The following is a 21,965-nucleotide window of genomic DNA, read 5'->3' as shown; positions in this document are numbered from 1 at the left end:
TCTCTAGGCCGACCGCGCTCTACTGCTCCCTGGAGGTTGGGCCAGTCCAAGTCCTTCGAGACGCCGTACAGACCAACGCAACGTTCTGTACGGACATACTCAGAAGATTACTTATTTTGCCACTTTTTGAATTCTCGTTCCGGCCCGGATATCCTGTATCCTGCACTCTGTAATCCTACTCTACGTCTAGGACAGCCCATCGCCCCCCGCCCCCCGTCACTTTGGAGTCTCCCGATCCGGAGGGTCAAATGAGACAGCCCCTTTGCCCCAGATTCCACCTCAAACCTGCCCCGGAGCCCGAGCACCTGCCGCTCCCCGCAAGTCTGTAGAGGAGACTGGGCCCTGTAGAGCAGAGTCTCCGTATCTGTTTGCCTTTCGGAAGAGACCTGCACTTCGAAGCCGGGCATGACTGCTTCTTGCTTGCTCAAGTCCTCACTAGATCATTAGCCCTTGGAGGGGAGAGACCTTGACCCATGAACTCGCTCCTCTCACTCGCGGCACCGGCGGGAGACACGAATGGATGAATGCTGAAATCCAGGTAGTCCTCCCCCACCCCCCCCCCACTAAGGTCTCTGCTCTCGTGAAATTTATATTCTAGGCTGGGGCTACCTAGGAAACAAAAACCTAACTATAATTGTCATATGAGAAAAAAAAGGTTTTGAAGAGTAGGGGTGTATGCCGGGGGTAACTTCTGAGCTGAAACCTGCCTATGGGGAGTCCTGTCACTATCCGGAGGAAGAAAGTTCATTTTTCCGTGAGTATTAACTGTGAATTCGCCTTGTGTCAGACACAAGATTAAGGCGTGGTCTTTGTGCTTCAGGACCTTACAGTCTCTGCTACTGCAGCAAGGTTGGGAAACCAACAGCATCAAAACCATTTGGAGTTAGAAATGCAGAATTTCCATACTGAATCGAAATCTGCATTGTACAAGATTCATGTGCACATTAGAATTTCAGGAGGGCTGGTGGTGCTGCAGACATTTACAAGGCATAGACAAACTTATGTCTAGCTCCTTGGCCTGTGACTGATTTACTTCACTCCTACTGTCTAACAGGATTTCCGGTGATATCTAAGACCCGACCCGGCCATTGAGAATCGGGTGCAAATCCAATTTCTGTGCCTTCAGGGGCACCCGTCTCAATCCATACCACATTGGAGAGTGACCCAAAGTGTGGTAGACTTAACACCAATGGTGTTGAGAAGCTTCTAAGTTGTTCATAAATGAACACTGTTCCATTTCAATAGTTGTACACTGATTTTGAATCGTATGGCAAGCAAGGCTGGTAATGAGTTTCCTCTTTAAATACACTGGCCAAAAGAGTAAAAGTAGGTTTAAACAATATTGAGCAAACTATAGGTGATAGATATGGCAAAAATCATGAATGTGTTAACCAATGAGTGAGGATGGGGAAACACTGCTCTGATCAAGTCGCCCACCTGCTTAAAATTTTTCAATGATTCCCCATGTTTTTCAGGATAAAGTTCAAATTCATTATTATGGGACATAAACCTCTGTTTCCAGTACTTTTTAAGCATTACCCCCAAATTAGTTACACCCCTGAGAGTCCAGTCATTGGAACTACATCCAACAGTTCAACGTAGATGGGATACACACACACACACCCCTCTGTAGGATGTTCTCTAATTCTTCAATTATACCACCACTCACACCTCAAAACATAACTGTGACCCAAACGAAAAATTCTGTTCAAATGTGGCGGGAACTGAAATATAATTCACAACATCAGCTACATAAATAAAATTCTAAGTTTATTTGTACTTTGCACCACTGCAACATTTACTATTAAGCTGTACACTCCAAAGTAGGACTGCCATCTTGTGGACAGACCTGACACTTTTTATCTGTGTCCTACCTACCTTGGTGACTGCTGCCTACATGAGGAGGAAGCTGTGTGTGTAGTTGAGCGGGATGCCATTCTTAACATGTGTGGCGTTGGTAGGTGTTGTACATTTCCACCTTGTGCTTTTCTTCAGCTCCCAACTAGTCTTACAGCTAATTACATAATTATGGTGATAGAGGAGGCCTGATCCATGAGCTCCAATTCTCATTTTGTGTTGTCACTCCCTTTACCTTTTGAATAATTAATGCTTGGAGTAATAAGACCCCATAATGCAGGGAAGTAGTAAAAGAGCCGAGAATGGAAGACATGGAAGGAGAAAATGGGTGACCAAGAGGATATAAAACAAAGGAGAGAAGGGGGGAAGACGAGCGTTCTCTAGATGAGACTCCAAATTGCTCATATCTCCTTACTCATTACTGTTGCTTATTAAGTGTATTTTTAAAATCTTCTTCCTCCTTTAGAATACTCCTTTAGAATACCCAGACTAGCATAAAAACAAGAGGGTAGGTGACAGAAAACCTTGAAGTTTCTCTCGGTTGCCTTACCAGCTCATGTCATATTTCTGCCACAATGCTAGATGAGGTCCTTGAAACTGTTTCTGCATAGAAGACACTGCAAGCCCTGGTAGAGAAAATGAACAGTCAGGAAGACACTAGACACAGAAGACTAGGGGAATACATTGCTGGAAAGCTGTTTTGGCTTTCTTACGGTAGAGTCAAATCTGTCTCCATGGAGCCCAACTTTCTGCCTTGAGCTGCAGTTGGGTGGGTGCAGGGTTGTGGAGGTGGGTAGAGAGCAAAGTCATAAGGAAGGAGACTTTAGTGGGGGCAAAACAGACGCCAGGAAAGGTTTTTTTTTTTTTTAATTGTATTCATTTATTTGAGAGAGAGAGCACAGGCAGGGTGAGTGACAGAAGAGGGAGATGCAGACTCCCCACTGAGCAAGGAGCCTGGGATCATGACCTGGGCCGAAGGCAGACACTTAAGGACTGAGCCACCAAGGTGCCCCAGGAAAGTGGTTTGAACTTGGGAACATCACCTTGCCATGTTGGTGCCAGAGGCATTAATCGTGGCTCCTCCTAATCCATTATTCCGATAGTCAGCATTTACTTCCCTGTTCATCTCAGAATCCCTTTCAGGCAAACACCACTCTTGTCTGGAGTTTTTTCTCACTTCTTGGAACTTTACTGTCTTTTACTGATAATTAATTTTTTAACTCATGTTTTAGCTTCCTTAACATCCTTAACTAGATGAAAGAAGAAGCATTATTTGCATTTTCAGACAAACAGAAGTTAAAGGGATAGTATAATGGACTCTCATTTACCCAATGCCCAGTTTCAACCAGAATCAGTATTTTACTTTTCTTTGATTTTAAGATGGAGAGACGTATGATTTGTAAATGTTTAAGGGAGCTAGAATCGTAATTGGGAGGTGGCATGGTTATTTAAATTTTCTTTTTAAATCAACACTTTACACCTTTGCATGGTTATTTTAATTTTTTTTTTAAAATAAACACTTTACATTTCAAATCACTGATTTTTAAACAAGTGCACTAAATTGTGCGCGGCCAGGGGCATGGTTATTTTCGATACCTCACTTAAACGGTCAAAAATCTATAGTCAAAGCTGCTTTAGTTAATGTTTACTCTCCCATTATCTCTTGGATCTGTGCATTTTATTTTAGTTTTTTAAGACTATTTGTCAGAAAGAGAGCACGTGAACGTAAGTGGGGGGAGTGGCAGACAGAGGGAGAAGAAGGCTCTGTGCTGAGGAAGGACCCTGATGTGGGACCCTGGGATCATGACCTAAGCCGAAGGCAGACGCTTAACCAACTGAGCCCCTAGGTGTCCCATGGATTTGTGCATTTTGTTAAAAAGAAACACACATCCCTTTTGTCTTAAAAACTGCTTTTCACTTTTCTCTTAGTTGTATGTGAGACCTGAGTTTGCTGTGCACCTTTATTGGCTGATATCCGGTGAAAAGAGGGAGAGCCCAGGTGACATCAGTTGCGCCACAGGACTGCAAAGCAAGAAAGGAAGAGACCTCGGGGATTAACACCTTCCTGAGAAAGTCTAGATGCCAGTGCTCTACTTCTGAGGATGTTCAGTTTAGACCTCATGATCTCAACAAAAATCTGAAATTGTAGAAGCAAGTTAGGCTGATGTAGCTTCCTTTAAATTATTTTATGACACAAGTAGCCAAAGCTACTTTGGCAAGGAGGTCTTGGTAAGTTTGGGGAAGAAAGGAAAGAGAAAAATGTTTATCATGGTTTTGTTACAGCTTCAGTAGAAGTCTTATTTGAATGCTGACATGACTGAGAATATGCTGTCACCTGGTAGCATTTTGTACTAATGTCAGGAAAAATTCCCAAGAGTAAAAAAGACTTCTTAGGTGTTAAAATTGTAAGCCTTCATTTGAGAACCCCCTGGAAGGCCTAGCCCATTTTTTGTTACAAAGCCGAACACATCAGAATCATGTGGAGTACTTGTTAATGCAGATTCCTGGGTTCACCACTCCTCTGACTGAATCAGAAGCTACCGGGTCTGGACTCCAGGAATCTTCATTTTATTATTATTATTTTTTTAAGATTTTATTTATTTATTTGACAGAGAGAGCGAGAGCAGGAACACAAGCAGGGGGAGTGGGAGAGGGAGCCAGGCTTCCCACTGAGGAGGGAGCCTGATGCAGGGCTCGATCCTAGATCCTAGGACCCTGGGATCATGACCTGAGGTGAAGGAAGCTGCCTAATGACTGAGCCACCCAGGCGCCCCGGAATCTTCATTTTAAAAAAATGTCCCACGGGTGAATCTAGTGCATAGTCATAAAGTCTGGGAACACCAGCCTTGCCTCTCCCCTATGTAATAATTAGGATATAGCAGGAGTATATACCTTTACATTTTTGTTGCTCAAACATAAAGCACAAAGGACAGAAAGCTTATATTCATTTTTATACACAGAGGGCTGGTGGGGAGGTGTCAGATGCTAGTCAGAATCATCGTTCAATTAGCTTTATAATTTTGGGGGTGTTTGTTTCTTTCTGTTTGGGCAAGGCCAGGAATACTTGCTCTACTGTGATCTAACGAAATAAAAAAAAAATTTAAAGATTTTATTTGTTTGGGGCACCTGGGTGGCTCAGTCATTAAGCATCGGCCTTCATGTCAGGTCCTGATACCAGAGTCCTGGAATCGAGCCCTGAATCAGGCTCCCTGCTCTGTGGGAAGCCTGCTTCTCCCTCTCCCACTCCCCCTGCTTGTGTTCCTGCTCTCGCTCTGTCAAATAAATAAATAAAATCTTAAAAAAAAAAAAAAAGATTTTATTTGAGAGTGAGTGAGACAGAGAGAATACCAGTGGGCAGGAGCAGAGGGAGAGGGAGTAGCAGACTCCCCACTGAGCAGGGAGCCTGACACGGGGCTCGATCCCAGGACTTCAGGACCATGACACCAGCCAAAAGCAGATGCTCAACCGACTGAGCCACCCAGCCGACCCATGAAATAACTTTCTAATCCATATTCATCTTTGATTGACTTCTTCTACCGAATATCTTCAAGGCAGCAGGAAAAAATCACTGTTATTAAAGGCCGTCAGAGGGATAGGTGAGGAAAAAGAATGGGTTGATTAGAAGGGGGAAATGGCTCTGCTCGCTCCCACCTTTCATGGACCTGGAGACTCCCTAGAAAGCTAATGAATCCCAGTTAGAGAGGAAAAGTTTTGCCTGTCTACTTTTGTTAATGTCAGCTTTCCAAGATACTGTGAATTTATAAACCTCACACCTGCTGAACAGAACTCATCCATGCCCTCAACTTAGCAGTAACTCCTAAGAATGCAAAATAATTTAGGCTTAAGCCATGTTCTAGAAAACTACTATGGTAAGAGCTGGAAAGAAACTATATTTGCTTTACACAACAGCCAAGAAAGGGAAAAGTAGAAATGGTCTTTAACCATTTTTTCTTTGACCAGCTTTGTCTGAAATCCATCAGATGCCTGAATTTCAATGCTTCATATTATCTACCGACTCTAAGGTCAAACACTTCCTGTGGTTTTGGGAGGGCCTGATACCACACTCAACTTTCTCCAGGTAAAGTCCTTGCAAGGCATGTGGTAATGGACCGTCCCTTGGTGCTCATGATCTAGGGAGCTGATAAAAGGTAAAGAGGCACTTTCCGTGAGGGATAACTTGAAACAACAGCCATTTCTGGGCACGTGTTTTTTTTTTTTAAAAACCAAAGCAAAGGCTACACTCAATTCAAAGAAGGGAATAAATCAAAGCTCCTAATTAAAAAGAAACAGACAGGGGCGCCTAGGTGGCTCAGTGGCTTAAAGCCTCTGCCTTTGGCTCAGGTCATGATCCCAGGGTCCTGGGATCAAGCCCCACATTGGGCTTTCTGCTCAGCAGGAAGCCTGCTTCCCCCTCTCTCTGCCTGCCTCGCTGCCTACTTGTAATCTCTGTCTGTCAAATAAATAAATAAAATCTTTAAAAAATAAAGTAAAAATAAAAAGAAACAGACAGGGGCACCTGTGTGGCTCAGTGGGTTAAAGCCTCTGCTTTTGGCTCAGGTCATGATCCCGGGGTCCTGGGATCGAGCCCCACACCGGGCTCTTTGCTCAGCAGAGAGTCTGCTTCCTCCTCTCTCTCTCTCTGCCTACTTGTGATATATGTCTGTCAAATAAATAAATAAAATCTTTATAAAAAATAAGTAAATAAAAAGAAAAAGAAACAGACATGCTGTTTGCAGATTTTTCTAGTCACATGTGATACTGCTGACTACATCCCCCTGTCCCTGTTATATAAAAATGCACAGAAGTGGGAATAGGAAAACTGTAGATGTACAGGTCAGTTTTGTGTCCTGAATTTGCACCAGGGAGAAGTTTCAAGGCAAAAAGATGCTTCTCTCACTTTACTCTTCACTGTATTTTTTTCCCCTGCAATTAAAGATCTGTCCTTTAGGGATGCCTGGGTGGCTCAGTGGGTTAAAGCCTCTGCCTTCGGCTCTGGTCATGATCCCAGGGTCCTGGGATCGAGTCCTGTGTTGGGCTCCTTGCTCGGCAGGGAGCCTGCTTCTTTCTTCGCCTCTGCCTGCTGCTCTGCCTGATTGTGCACTCCCCCCAACTCTGACAAATAAATAAATAAATAAATAAAATCTTAAAAAACAATTTGCCCTTATATATTATTTATGGAGGAAAATAATCCTCTCAGCAAGAAGGAGTTAGAGCACTAGGATCCTGACAATTCCATCACAATTAAAATAAATTTTTGCCAAGATGCCCTTCAACGGACGAATGCATAAAGAAGATATGGTCTATATACACTACGGAGTATTATGCCTCCATCAGAAAGAATGAATACTCAACTTTTGTATCAACATGGACGGGACTCGAAGAGATTATGCTGAGTGAAATAAGTCAAGCAGAGAGAGTCAATTATCATATGGTTTCACTTACTTGTGGAGCATAAGGAATAACGCGGAGGACATTGGGAGATGGGAGAGGAGAAGTGAGTTGGGGGAAATCAGGGGGAGACGAACCATGGGAGACTGTGGACTCTGAAAAACAAACTGAGGGTTTTGGAGGGGAGGGGGTAGGGGATTGGGTGAGCCTGGTGGTGGGTATTATGGAGGGCACGTATTGCATGGAGCACTGGGGGTGGTGCATAAACAATGAATTCTGGAACACGGAAAAGAAATAAAATAAAATTTTAAAAAAGATACAATTTTTGGAAGTATAAAAAAGTAAAATATTTTTGGAGGGCAGAGGATTTTTTTCGTTATTGTCAATTTTGAAATCTCTGAATTTCATCTCAGGAAAGCCAGATAGGAGCCAGACACCTGAACTTTCTTTTTTTAAAATCCCTCCCATGACTTAATTTGATTGGCCAAGCCCTAACATATTTCCAAACTGGGTCAGGCTCCAATTTTCTTTCTACTTCAGGATATGGTCCTTGCCATAATGGAATTTGTAAGTGAGGAAGACAGCCCATTAGACCAGCGATTAGACAGAGTAAGAAAAAAGAAAAAAGAAAAAAACTATGGTAAAACAAGTATGGGAACAGATAACCAAAACATATCAGTAGTCTAAACTATGAAGTTGAATTGGTCTTTCTGAATGCAAATCTGGTTATGTCACCCTCTTGGCTTTCAGCAGAAGTTTACTGAATGCCTACTGTGTGCTTGGCACTGTGCAAAGTACGGGGATATGATTAACCACAGAAGACACAGGCATGGGGACATACAGGCTGGTTATCTCTGACTAACAGTGGCCTGTCATTTACACGGAGAGGCCATCTGCACTGTGCACACGTTTATTTGTTGGTTATGTATATAGTTACATCCCTCACACAAATTCTACCTCAAAAATGAGAAGAGTGCTGATAGTTAGCATTTCTTTTCATTTTTTTTTTTTAAAGATTTTATTTATTTATTTAACAGAGATCACAAGTAGGCAGAGAGGCAGGCAGAGAGAGAGGAGGAAGCAGGCTCCCTGCCAAGCGAAGAGCCCAATGCGGGGCTCGATTCCAGGACCCTGAGATTGTGACCTGAGCAGAAAGCAGAGGCCTTAACCCGCTGAGCCACCCAGGCGCCCCAGTATTTCTTTTTTTAACACTGTTAAAAACATATTTTGCTATAGTCTATGATAAATAAGTCAGTTGAGGGTCCATTCTGCCACAGATTCGTCTGAGAAAAGCCCTATGCCTTCGACTGATGAACATCTGCACGATGTCCCATCTCTATCCCAGCCAGACCACATGCCTTCTGTGCTGTTCCTGTCCATTGATTGCTTCCAAATGCAGACCACCCTTATTTCCAATATTAGCTCAAAACAGTTGGTTTGGGCATTCCAGGATCTGCAACCCCACACCCTTGAATCCCAGGCCAATCACGAGAGGCATAAAGTCCCAGTGGATGGCAGACCAGCTGCCCTCGGAGCTGCAGCTTCTGTTTGGCCTCAGGGCTCAGCTTCACCATTGTGACCTCCTTGGCGCTTCTTGAACATACCTTGATTAAGGTAACCAGGGGAAATCTTCAATACTGGAATGGATAATTAGTATATAAGTAACTATTTCATAGCTAGGAAGAATAATCTTGTAGGACGTCTTTAGAATCCCAGGGAGAAGAAAGCACTGTAATTGCATAATGACACAGAGGGACGGAGGGCCTACTTACGTCTACATGAATGGGATGAAAAGTTTGGAAACACTAGGGCTCAACAGAGACTTAATTGAGAGGGTCATGCCTAAGGTTTAGTATCTGAAAGGTTGTTTCAATGATATCTTCAGCTTTTGTACCTTTTTTACCAGCTTATTTGTCTTGATTTTGGCCTGTAGAATACATGCACTTCCACGCTTACCTACTTGTGATCTCTGTCGGCCAAATAAATAAAAACTAAATAAAATCTTAAAAAAAAAAAACAATAACTAAAGGCTACCAGATTCCTTAAAATCTTGAAGCATTTTAAAATTCCATTTTAGGGTGCCAGAGTGGCTCAGACATTAAGCCTCTGCCTTCTGCCCAGGGTCCTGGCCTTCGGCTTCCTGCTGGGCGCAGGGGTTGCCTGCTTCATCCTTTCCCACTACCCTGTTTGTCTTTCCTCTCTTGCTCCCTCTGCCAAATAAATAAAAATCTTAAAAAAAAAGAAATTCCGTTTTAAATACAAGTTTTTTTTTTTAAGATTTTATTTATTTATGTGACAGACAAAGATCACAAGGAGGCAGAGAGGCAGGCAGAGAGAGAGGGGGAAGCAGGCTCCCTGCTGAGCAGAGAGCCCGATGTGGGGCTCAACCCCAGGACCCTGGGATCATGACCTGAGCAGAAGGCAGAGGCTTAACCCACTGAGCAACCCAGGCCCCGCACACACTATATTTTAACACTACATACACAGGACAATTTCAAGTAGAAATCAAATTAGATGACGCGGAGTGACTTCAGTCCTGTACCCGGTAAAGGGGTAAAAAAGTCATTTCAAATTTTCCTCAGCATTTCAGGAATCCACCTAAGTTTTCCAGAACTTTTACAAAGCTAGGGCACACTTTTGCACACCACTCTGGATCTCGGGGTTTCAGCAAGGAGGGGTGTGCCCCGAGGAGAAAAGGGTGGACAAGTGGGAAGGAGCTACAGGCAGGGCGCCTGCGGGCACTCACCCAACCACCAGGGCGGCCTCACTCCAAGAACCACACGAGGCGCTCGCTCCTCTCTTGGTCCCACAACCGTCACCACCGCCCCCTCCGAGCGGTGTGCTGCGCTCCCCGCCAGCAGAGCCCCAGCCCAGAGCAAAACCCACCCAAGACAGCACGCTCCCTCCGCTCCTGCAGCTGTCTAAACTCTCTGCGCCGCTTCCTTTCCCCAAATGGCCATGCTTGGGGGAAGGGGCCCAGATGCCCCTGCGCGTGCCCCGCGCTCTCTCAGCCCGAACCGGGTTATCCCGATCCTCCGCCCCTCTGCGCTGCCTTCCACCTTCTGAACCCCGGGCGCTCCCGGCCCGCCCCTTCAGGTCGAGTGCTGGCCTCCGATCCTCTCCAGCTTCCCGCAGTGCTCCCCGTCCCCCTCAACCCCTGCCCGTGCGCCCTGACCACTGCGCCTTTCTTCCGCTTTTTCCCACCTCCTTCCGCTTTTCTGTAGCTTTCCCTGCCCCTGCGCCCTACACCCTTGGTCACCCACCGTTTTAGTCCGCCTTTCTACTGAGTTGTTCTGTTTCCTACAACAGGTCCTCCTCTTGTGAGGCCCTCCTGCGCCGTGCACTTTTTATCCATTGATACGGGTTCGCACTACCCAACCTTGATTAATGTAGGCCCTTAAGGTTATTACCTACCTATGCTTCAGAGATTGAATTCGTGTGTGTGTGTGTGTGTGTGTGTGTGTGTTTTCTTCTTTAGTTTAAACTTTTAGTCTATGGATTAAGGAAGACCCGGTGTTTGTCTTCCCTAAAATGGATGGAATGAAAATAAACCTCTAAGGAAAGAGAAAGGCAAGGGGCATGAGTGGATTGAGGATATCAAAGATTTGAAGAGGGAAACACAACGGAAGTGTGTTTTCCAATAAAAAGAGAAACTGCATACACTAGATCTGGATACAGATTTTCTTAGTGGAGTCCTGGAGAGGCACAGTGTTTGGGGATGGCATGTGAATTGGAGATCTTAAAAATATGGGGGAGGGGAATATATAGAAGGTACCTATACATTACATTATATAACATTTATATGTTTGCAATATATTAATATGTTTACACTATATATATCACATCATGTATGAATACACCAATCTATATGAGACCAGCATAAATAGATACAAGATTTCTATTCTATGTAAGTTCCCTATACAGGGGAAGGCAGGGGAAGGAAGGCTCAGGGGCAGTGCCCCAGGGCGATGAGGGGCGGGGCCAGGGCCCCAAGGGCGGCAGGGACTCGCGCAGGGTGGGGGTGGGGGGGTCTCCGAGGGCCGACTCACCAAAGGGCTGCTCTGGGACTCCGGCACCGGTCCGGACCCGGGCTCCAGTGTGTGCCGTGGCCCAGTCCCGGGCCAGGACCCCCTGTGCCTGCTGTGTGCTGGCGGCAGGGGACGGGAGCACGCCACCAAGAGAGCAGCCAGCCCAGCCCTCCTGTTCCGAGCCCAGGCCCCAGCCGGCGCAATCGCAGCGGCGGGAATGGGCGCGTTCCCCGGCCGGGCTCTGGTTGGCCAGCTGCGGCTTCACCATGGCGACGGCAGGGGGCAGCGGGGCTCCGGCGGGGCAGCTGCAGAAGCGATTCCTAAACCGGTGCACTAGCGCCAGGCCGGGCTGACTCAGGCCTCTGCCGCCCCACACCTGGGCCACTCTGTGCAGAGCGGAGGACCCGCCCACCGGGCACCTCCACCGTCCGGCGCAACCCCATGCCTGGTCTAGGCGCACAGCCTCGGGAGGCGACAGAGGCACGGCGCAGGCGGCGGCCCGTGAACCGCCAAACCAAGGTGCGGGCGGAGCTGTTCCTGCAGGGCTGACGGGGCAAGGAGGGGCGGGACACTCTGGAGTCTCTGGAGGCTGGAAATACCCAAGGTCTCCGTGAGGCCAGTCGTCTGCGCTGGTGTAGACATCCCTGAAATGCACCAAGGATCCTCTCTCCTAGCTGGACGGATGCGTCTGACTGCACTTTTCACCTCAATGAAAGAGATGCTATTGCGTGGAAAGCTCATGCCGCCGCACTTTGTGTACTGCGACCCCACTTAGGGGGACGTCCAGGGCCAGGTGCATTTTCTGGCGGCAGGCACCTGGGTGCAGTCAGGCAGGAGCATGCACGAGGGGCCGCCCCAGGACAGCCAGCCAAGCAGGGGAAGGAGGGCAAGGGCCCAAGCCTGGTGTGGGGAGCTGCAGCGATGAGGGGCTGGGACCCAGACCAGGGGCCCCAGGGTCTTGGCTGTTCGGAACTACCTGACCGCCGGCCGGCCGTGGCTTGCGGGAGCGCGGGAGCGCGCGCGAGGTGGGGGGCGCGGGAGCGCGCGCGAGGTGCTGCTTGGAAACAGCGGCGGTTGGCTTTTGATTCTTAGCCTGGCGCACGCAGGGGTTCTGTGACACTTGGCGGGGTAGTCCGGCTGGACTGGACGCTTTCTCACCGCGGACCAGGGCAGTTGTATGACCGCCAGATGTTCTCCTGGGCTGGTGGTCTGGGCTGTGGCCTAGGCCATACCCTAGGGGCCGTGGACAGCAGCCACACCTCTCTGACCAGGGACATCTCTGATATTCACAGACATGTGCTGGGGAAAGGGACCTTCCCTGGGGACGCCATGGATGTGGCTGATGTCATCTCATCCCAGACACAGATCAATAGACGCCTCCCTGAGACAGAAACGCTGGAGGCTGAAGTGACTCACTGGAAGATGTTGTGCCCGTGTTCCACCCAGGGACCAAATACCATCGACCCAGAAACAGTGTGGAAACTGAAGAGCCACATCAGGGACCTACAGCAGAAGCAGATGCGGGAAATGGACAAACATCAGCTGGAAGTGGCCGTGCTGCAAAACACCCACCGGCAGAAGCTAGCCGACCTCGCTGACCGGCACCGCAAACAACTGACGGACTACCAGCGACAGGTGGAAGACCTGCAAAACCAAGATGCTGCCGGGAACGGGGACCGTGACCTTCTGGAGGAGAGGGAAATGGATCTCAGAAGGCTGAAGCAGCAACTTACACAAATGCAGCGGCTCAACGACAGTCTGAACAACCTTGCTTCCGACCTCCGAGCAGAAAAGGAGAAGTTGGTTCGTCAGCTCCAAGACGCAACCCATCAGCTGGAGGAATCCGTCCTGCGCAACAACGAGGATTCCCTAAAGAACAACATCGCCGTGAGGGCTTTAAAGATAGAGAAAGGACGGTTAGTGGCCAAACTGTGTCGGGCCGAAAAGAAGCTTTTCGAACACAAGACTGAACAAAGCCTCAGAGAATGGTCACCCGCAGACAATGGCCGTTCCATTAAACTCGGTCAGGAGAAAGACCTGGAGATACTACACCTCCAAGAGAGGATCGAGCAGATGGACGCCGAGCACCAGGAAACGAAGGAACTGCTGTCCTTTGCTTTGGAGGAGCAGAACCAATTGACAGAATGCCTTAGGGAGCAAGAGGAGTACATCAAGGAACTCCGAGAAAGGCCAGAGCTTCAGGAGGAATTCGGCCAGTCGACCGAAACCTTCAGAAGCCACGACGTCTTACCCGCATCCGTGGAGGACAAAGACATGCGTCTCCCATCCACGACCGACCAACACCCTCCTGTGGACCAAGACCCGGAGCGCCTCACACAACAGAGTCGCGCTGTCCCTCTGGTTGACCCTAAAGTCCTAGAGGAGATTGAAGAACTCGAGTGTGAGGTCTTTCAGCTCAACAGGATAAAAGATGATCTCGAGGAGGAGATACAAGAACAACAGAAGATCATTCACAACCAGCAGCAGGGGAAGAGAGCACTGCTCCAGTCCTTCCAGGAGCAGAAGGAGAAGGTGCACCGTCTTCAGCACCGGCAGGAGGAGATGAACACCGAACGCGCTCAGCTCCTCGCAGCCAAAGACGAGATGATTCGGAATCTGCAAGTCACGCTGGAAGAGCTGAGAGCCCAGTTGCCCGACAAAAGCCCGCCCATTCCGAGAGAACCCTGTGAGGATGAGGAGGTGCGAGCAAGCCAGCCTCTCCCCAGAGAGAACCCAAGTGAAGAGCGTGATCCATCGCAAGCTGAAATTCAAAGGTTAGTCCAAGGAATCAAAGAACAGGACCCGGAGACGAAGCTTCTCACTGAAGAGAACGTCCGACTGACCGCGCAAGTGGATCGGCTCTCCAAAGAGGAGATCGGGAAACTCACTCGGATCATCCAGCAAAAGGATGTGGAGATTCAGGGTCTTTCCAGCAGAATCTCTGAGGCTTCTCACAGCCGGAACAGGCACGTGGAACAACTTCAGCGGCAGCTGCAAGAGTGTGCTTTGAAAAGCCAACAGATCTTGGCCATCCTGAACGAGAAGAGGAGGGAGAAGAGCCATCTGGAAAGGGACGACCACGAAATGACCCATCGACTTGCTGCCAAGGAAGCAGACCTCCAGAGGGCGCAAGAGGAAAATCAAAAACTGCCCACCAGAGTGGAAAGCAGCGGCCAGGAGGTGTGTACAGAAAGGATTCGGGACTTGTCACACGTGATTCGAGAAAAAGACCTGGAAGTGGCTGCGTTGAGTCAGATATGCCAGACCTTACTGAGGATCCTGCAAACACCCAGCCCTGGTCATGGGGTTCGAGGAGGTCGAATCGATCAGTTCCAGCAGCTCCTCCAGGAACGGGACACGTTAACACAGCGAGGGAAGATCATGGAGGAGTGGAAAGAGCAGGTGCTGACCACCGTCCAAAATCTGAAGCGTGAGGCCCCCCAGCTTCAGACACATCTGCGACAACTGCAGGCGTGGGCGTGCCCCAACAGCGAGAACGTTCTGAAACCGCAGACAGCCTCTCTGGACCAGATCCAAACTTACCGGGGACATGACATAAACTTCCACGAGCTAGAGAAGGAACTGGCCCAACTTCAGCTCCGCATCGGGGAGCTCTGCAATGCCAAGGACCTCCTTTTAGGGAACCTTGATGTGATTTTCCTCCAGACCTCCAGCGACTCCCGGAAGGCCGTGAAATCTGACCCCGTGAGTGAGGCCTCTCAGGTGATCAGAGAGGAGGTAGAAGAGCTCCGAAAATCAGGGCGAGGAAAAGAGACAAGGATCCGAACCCTCCAGGAAGATCAGCAGAGATGGATTGCTTCCGGGGCTGCCACGGGGGAAGGAGAAGGCAAAGCACGGGAACACGGCGATGCCGATTCCCACACGGAACAGCCGAAGGAGAAACCGGCCGTTCTGCAAAACTCCCTTCGGGCTCAGGAGCTCCGAACCCAAGCGAAAAGTGAGGAGCTGCTTGCCTTACAGGAGAAGCTCTGTGGCCAGCTGAGTGAGAACGAGCTGCTGAGGCAGGCAGTCACCAATCTGAAGGAGAGGATGGCAGATTTCGAAATGGACGTGTGTCGGCTGAAAGAGGAAAACGCCAAGATCGTGGAACGATCTAGAGAACAGGAAATGGAGACTCGGGCGTTGCAAGAGACCAATCGGCTGCTGTCAGTGACGCGGAGAGAGGAGGCATCCCAGCATGCTGCGATGAGAGAGAAGGCCCTGGCCTTGGAGCAACTGCTGCGAGAGAAAGAGGAGGGCGAGACCGGGGAACTGAACCGGCTCGTCGCCGCCGTTCGGTCCACGCAGGAAAAGGCAGCTGCCTGTCAGCGGGAGAGAGATGCCGTCGTGTTGGCACTGACACAGAAAGAAACGGAAACCTGCGCCCTCCAGAAGGAGGTTCACCAGCTGCGAGAGAGAGAGTTGCGCCTCACCCAGGAGCTGGAGAGAGGGCGGCAGCTCGCTGCAGAAGCCCAAGATTCTCGTCGCCGGGAAGCTTTGGCCTCGGAGGACCGAGTGGCTCAGCTGAGAGAGGAAGTGACAGTCTTGCAGGGAAAACTCGTTTGGTCTTCCGCTGCCATGCAAAAGGCCAGCCACGGAGCCAGGCTGCAGGTAGAGTCGCTGCGGGAGCAGCTGCACGTGGTCACCCAGCAGAAGGAGGAAGCTGTGCTCCGGCTTGCCGCCTCCCAGGAAGAGGGAAGGCACTGTGATCAGACCCTAGCGAGCCTGAAGCTGGAACTGGCCGAATGGATGGAAAAGGCAGACGCCCTAGAAGGAAACCTGAAGTCCTTACAGGGACGTTTGCATCAAACCAGTGCCGACTTGGAGGAGAAGGAGGACCAACTCCAGGAGTTCAAGAAACAGAATGAGGTCCAGCAGGAAATCCTGGAGGACACACAGAGGAAACTGATGACCTTAGTCAGTCAGTCCGAAGGAATGGCGGACAAAACCCTCCTAAGGAGACTCTTCGTGGGAGCTTTCCAGGCAGCTGATGCGGAACGGCAGGAAGCGCTGAGCTTGATGGCAAGCACGCTGGGGATCCGAGAAGATCAGCTGCGGCAGCTGCGCAGCCGGGAGCCCGCGGGTGTGCCCAGCGGGGGGACTGGGGGGCCTGGATCCACAAGCGCCCCCAACACCCCTGCGAAACCAAATCACCAAGCTGTGGCCAATCGTTCCTTTTCAGACCTTTTTGTCCAGTTTCTAGAAGCCGAATCTCATTCAGCTTTTCCACCGCCCAAACCCTCTGCTCGTGTCGTGAAGCCCCCAGATTCAGGAGGAAGGGGAAAGCCGCCTAAGAAACAAGGCCCATCACGACGGAACGCTACCCTGGCATCCACACCCGGAAAAAAGGAGGTCAAGCCCCGCACCACAGCTGTGTCTCTTATTAATCCACCCGGACCGCAAATGGATGGATCGGAGCACCTTCTTCTAAATGCTGTCACTGATGCTTTACCCGTGTACACGCCGCATATACTATCACCTGCCCAGAAGGTTGGAAAGGCGGCCAAAGACCTCTCAAAGAAATAGACGACTGTGAGCCAGAGTGACACCACGCTTTGAAGATCCCAAGTCACTCTGTGTGTCTCTACCTTATCTCCTAATGTTCTTTTTCAAAATGCCAAATGTTCACGGTTTTGCTTTCAGCTGAAGAAACATCTTTCTTTTATGACTTAACAAAAAAGGGGTCTCTCAATGACCGCAGAAGTATTCGCCAAAGTGAAAACACTGGTGACTTCTTTTTTATGTTTTAAGATCTTATTTATCTTTTCGACGGAAACTGAGGGCACACATACAGGGGGAGCACCAGAGGGAGAGAGAGAAGCAGGCTCTCCACGGAGCAGGGATCCTGACCTGTGTGACCTGATCCTAGGACCCCGGGATCATGACATGAGCCAAAGACAGTTAACAGACTGAGCCACCCAGATGCCACAGCAGTGGTGACGTTCGTAGGACAGTCGACACTGATGGCCTTGGAAGCTGTGGTCTGTAACGCTGGAAGGTTTACACAAGGGCCAAGTGTCTATGGATACCTTATGTAGAGAACACATCAACTTGTTTCAGTGTTCCAAACGTATCAGATACACGACCACACAATCCTCGTATGGGAAACGAGGTGACTAGCACGAAAAGTACCCGATGAATAGGAGGTTTTAAAAAAAAAAAACGTTTGCTTTTCCCAGGTAAGTCTCATTTCTCTTAATTTTTTATTTTCTAATTTTTAAAAATCATTTCCTTTTCTGTTGTCTGCAAAAGCGCGCTATGGCTAACCTGATTTCTCTCGGGCCTTATGTAGGTTGGCCTGCTTAGGAGTATACTACTTATTCTCTGACTTGCTCCCCCCCCCCCCCCAAATCACTCTGCCTTAGAGACCATTTTTGAAATGGGAATGAATTCCATCTTATTCTTAAATTGAAAACACAGCGGCTTATGGTTCTGCCCTAAGTTCTAGAAGTAGCTCCTCTTGATCATCCTTTAAGCGGTTTTTAACTGGAAGGTCCACGGTCGACTCCCTTGTTCATTTCTTCAGAAGCCCCTTCAAATCTTCATTTGCTGGATCATGGCGCAGGCTGTCAGGGAACTGGAGCTTACTTGGGAAGAAACTGTGCCTGGTCCCCGTGCTAAGGAGGGCTTGTTGGCCAGGGGATCCGATCTGGGGGAGCAGAGTGGGAAGGGAACTTGGGGTGAGGCCATCCGAGGCCCTCCAAAGTTACCGGATGCCAAGACAACACTTCCTATTGAACCTTCATCTCAGGCTTTCCATCAGAACGGACACTGATATATGGACATCCATTTCCTGCTGAGACTCTTCAGGCGTAGGACAGGTGCTTCTCTAGGATGTGAAGCTGTCATGTGGCCAGGAGGGAGACGTGGTCACCAAATCCAAAATGTAGTAACTTCCATTGATGTTCACGCAGTCGATCCCAAGGGAATCGCTGGGTGGCCAAGGGGTAGAAGGAAGAGCGGACGTCCTCCGGCACCATGGAATCTGGCAATGCACTGTGGACAGAAGCCCCCACCTCCACCTGCAGGTAGGATATGCAGACTTGGGCTTCAGCCTGGAGCAGGAAGGCCTTGGGAACTATATTCAGCTGGTGGGGGGGGGGGGGGGTCCCATGACCCAGAGAAGAATGGACAGCTGGAGAGGGAGGCTCAGAGTCTGTGAGAGATGCTGTTTCCAGGAGAGCCCAGTGCATGGCCAGCAACTGCTGCTCTCATGGTCTCTCACCAGGGCCGAGGAGGGCCGTTTCTTGCAGTGGGAGCCCACGGACGATTGACAGATAGCATGGACAGAGAGTCCAGGGACTCCAGGAAGCAGGAGAGGAGGCTGCTACAGCCTTTTGACCTGGGCACCAACAGCTGGTTTTTTTCTCAAGCTTTTTGTTTTTGTAGTTGAGAGAGCGCTCTGGCTGGAAAAGGGGGTCAAAGGGAGAGGGAGAAGCAGGCTCCCCGCCGAGCAGGGAACCCCCTGCCAGGCTCCATCTCAGGATCCCGAGATCAAAACCTGAGACAAAGGCAGACGCTTCACCAACTGAGCCACCCAGTCACCCCCAACAGGTAAATTTTGCTTGCACAGATCCGACAGCCTTCTGTTGAGGGGAGACCCTCCCCCCTCAGCGTGGGCTCGTTAACAAGGAACAGCTGAAATGGGTTTCTGTAAAACTGATAAACAAGGAATATGTTGCCTCCAGTACCCAGAAAGTACCGAAAGATGTTGGACTTGTATGTCCTTTTTTCTTTGTAAGGATTTTATTTAGGGACTTGACAGAACACGAGAGAGAGAAAGACACACAGAGAGAGAGGACAAAGGGCTGGTAGGGGCAGAGGGAGAGGGAGAAGCAGGCTTCCTGCTGACCAGGGAGCCTGATGCAAGCCTTGTTGCCGGGACCCTGAGATCAGGATCTGGGCCCAAGGCAGACCCTTGACTGACAGAGCCTCCCCTGTAGGTCCTTAACAAGTGTGTCAAACAAATATCCTCACAGTAGGATCTCCTGGATGTGATGTCCCATCTGTATTCCCGGAGAAAGACGAATGCGCTAAGATCCTGCCCACAAAGTTTGCCTGTGAGAGCAGAGCGGTTTGGGTGCCCCGCGCGTAACAAGGTAAATCCTGTCTCCTTCAAGGTCAAGGCACATGCGACCGAGAGGCACTGAACAGAACATACTGGCCAAATGTATCAGAGCAAAATATTCACCATCTTTAAATCTGTGGGGCTCCCTCATGGCTTTTTCAACGACTTAACCTCAAAGAGAAAGCAAGAGCAAAAGCTAGCAAAGGAGCCGGGGCACGGGGCGGTGGCAGGGACAGAAAGGCAGAGGCGGAGAAAATCCCAAGCGGACTCCACCCTGAGCACACAGCCCGACATGGGACCCTATCCCATGACCCTGAGATCCTGACCTGAGCCAAAAGCTCAACCCACTGAGCCCCCCAGGTGTCTCCGGTGTTTTCAGGGTACAGGGGTTTATTTTATCAGGGATGGTAAGACAAGCAGATATACAAGGAACTCTCACAACGCAAGAAGCGTTCATCGACTCCCTGATCCCGAGAAAGGAGGTCCTGAGAGCCACGGAGGGCCACCCAGGGAAGCACCAGGGGCGGTCAGGAGAAAGAGGGAGTGAAGGGACAGACGACACGGGCAAGACCCTTTGCTGTGGTTTCCATGGCAAGGGGCAGGTGAATCCGGCTAAGCACATTTAAGACTGCCTAGTCGGTGTCATGTCAGTGGGTTCCGGGACACAGTGGTGTCTGTCTGGAGTAGTCTGTCCCTGCCCCTGGGGTGATCAGGGCAGGGGACAGTGGCCCAGAGTGAGAGTTTCTTACAAGAGGTGGTTGGGGGTAAAGGCTCCAAATTGGTTGCTTTACATGTGAAAGCTCTGCCTGGAGGCAAGCTGCTGACCATCTCTAGGAATTAAGTAAGCCTGCCAGGGACAGTCCCTCCAAAGTCAGCAAGGCCCGAGATGTCAAAGCAGTACATACAGAAGGCAGAATCTATGGTTATTATACTCGCTATAAACGGAACGTGCATTAAGTCCGTGAAGGTTAGCCAACCGGTGCATCTTGGCAACATTACACTTCATTCAGAACCTACGTTGTAGAGGCACAGAAGGCAATCGGCCTCCTTGGAATTTTGCCAATTAAATTATTTTAGTGAATTTATGATTTCCTTTTTACTTTTTATTGGTTAGAGATTTGATGTATTCATTTAAGAGAGCGAGAGAGCGAGCAAGCAAGTGGGACAGAGCAGGACCCAGGGGGAGCAGCAGGGAGAGGCAGAGGGAGAAGCAGACTGACTCCTTGCCCAGCAGGGAGCTTGACATGGGGCTCTATTCCAGGATCCCGGGATCAAGACCTGAACTGATGTCAGGTGATTAACCATGTGAGCCACCCGGGTGCCCTTGTAAATGTTGGATCTACAACTGGGTCAAATTCTGAACCTATGATGAATTAGTTCGTGGGGGCCCCGGGGGGTCCCCCTACCTCCTGTATTCAGTTTTCTCTCTCCCACTCCTCCTTTGCTCGGGTTTGTGTCTTCCTGGATATACTGGGGGTGGGGTGGGGGAGTGTCTTTTGCCCTGCTCCTCGTTCTCGGTGTTTTCTTCCAGAGAGTCTCAAATCAGCATCATCAGCCTTGGGGCTTCTGTCGCGGCGAGGGCTGTATGGTCTCACGCCTCCTGGCGGAAGTCAAGGTGGGACCGGATCCCCTCAGTGTGCCCTTCTTACATTTCCCTGCGTCGGGGCCTCCCTCCGTTGCACCCACAACACAGAGGGTCACCCCCAGGGCTGTGCTTGGGGTGTGCTTTCCCCCATAGGATCCGGACGTCCGCATCCAGCACTGGCCCAACACCCAGTCCCTGGAACTGAAGCACACCAGTCAGCATGTCCTGCGGTTGCCAGCCTCAGGGGGGAGCCCTGGAGACCAATACAGGCCACATGCAGGTCACATGGGTGACACCTCCCCCCAAGATACAGTCCATTCTCCTTCATTCTCACCTTGTTGGCAAGGAGGGGACCTTAGTTTGGAAACGGATGGCGACCTCCATGTGAGATAACAGAACACGGGCCAACACACAAGCTGGCCGGCGATGGCCAGTTCCCTCCCAGATCGTGGCTGTCACCTCTGAAGCCAGTTAGTTAGCGAAGGAGCAGGTCAAGCTGACCCCCGCGTCCTCAGTTAACATACGGACACCGTGCCTGTGATGCTGCCGCTTGTTTTAATCACCATCTCCTCAGGTCCCCGATGAGAGAGAGATTCCTGCTCCAGACTTGTGGGATGCCCTGACACCCGACACGTGTGACTGACCAACAGTTTACTCGTCCCATACCCTCGCGCTTCAGGGGAGGAGGATACCACACACCGTGCAGGACGACACAGACGTCGCGCTTGAGAACAGAGAGAACCAGCAGCAGGGCCTTCGAAGGCAAGACTTGCTTCTTGAAACAAGAGGGTGTGGCAAGTCCTGGTTCCCATGGGAGGGGGTGAGTGGCTGGCCTCAAGAATTCAGTGGGCTTCTAGGCAACTGAACGCTGCTCCCCCAAAACCAACAGGCACTATGGCTAGTCCCGAGGATGAGAAGGGTGTTTGGGGAAGAGACCTCCCCTGTGAGGGAAGAGGGAGAGGAGAACGGGCAGGAGGCCATTCGGGTCCCTCCTTGATCTTCCGCGTGTCAACACAGCCCCTGACACGGAATCTTCACT

The 21,965-nt window shown here is 49.9% G+C and overlaps 2 protein-coding genes and 1 pseudogene across 12 annotated transcripts in view; 1 reads left to right on the top strand and 2 right to left on the bottom strand.

The window, feature by feature from the left end:
• LOC116580527 (cytochrome b-c1 complex subunit 2, mitochondrial) overlaps positions 1-21,965 on the bottom strand; it is a 130,698-nt gene that overhangs the window by 23,431 nt on the left and 85,302 nt on the right. The window lies entirely within an intron of this gene.
• On the top strand, positions 70-21,963 carry LOC116580525 (thyroid receptor-interacting protein 11-like). 7 transcript variants are annotated; one of them, XM_032326864.1, is made up of 4 exons: positions 11,881-17,452; positions 18,188-18,301; positions 20,603-20,956; positions 21,501-21,963. In XM_032326864.1, the coding sequence occupies exon 1, from the start codon at positions 12,462-12,464 to the stop codon at positions 16,797-16,799; it is 4,338 nt and encodes a 1,445-aa protein (XP_032182755.1). In that variant the 5' UTR covers positions 11,881-12,461; the 3' UTR covers positions 16,800-17,452; positions 18,188-18,301; positions 20,603-20,956; positions 21,501-21,963. The 7 variants fall into 7 exon arrangements, 6 of the variants coding, with proteins under 6 accessions (XP_032182755.1, XP_032182753.1, XP_032182754.1 ...); XM_032326862.1 differs by having other exon boundaries at positions 21,080-21,963; XM_032326863.1 differs by having other exon boundaries at positions 21,049-21,963.
• Positions 8,400-9,309, bottom strand: LOC116580531 (annotated as a pseudogene).

This window comes from Mustela erminea, chromosome 20 (genome assembly GCF_009829155.1).
Source record: "Mustela erminea isolate mMusErm1 chromosome 20, mMusErm1.Pri, whole genome shotgun sequence".
Taxonomy (NCBI): domain Eukaryota; kingdom Metazoa; phylum Chordata; class Mammalia; order Carnivora; family Mustelidae; genus Mustela; species Mustela erminea.
The sequence above is the reverse complement of the archived record's forward strand: the minus strand, read 5'-3'. Positions and strand labels throughout refer to the sequence as shown.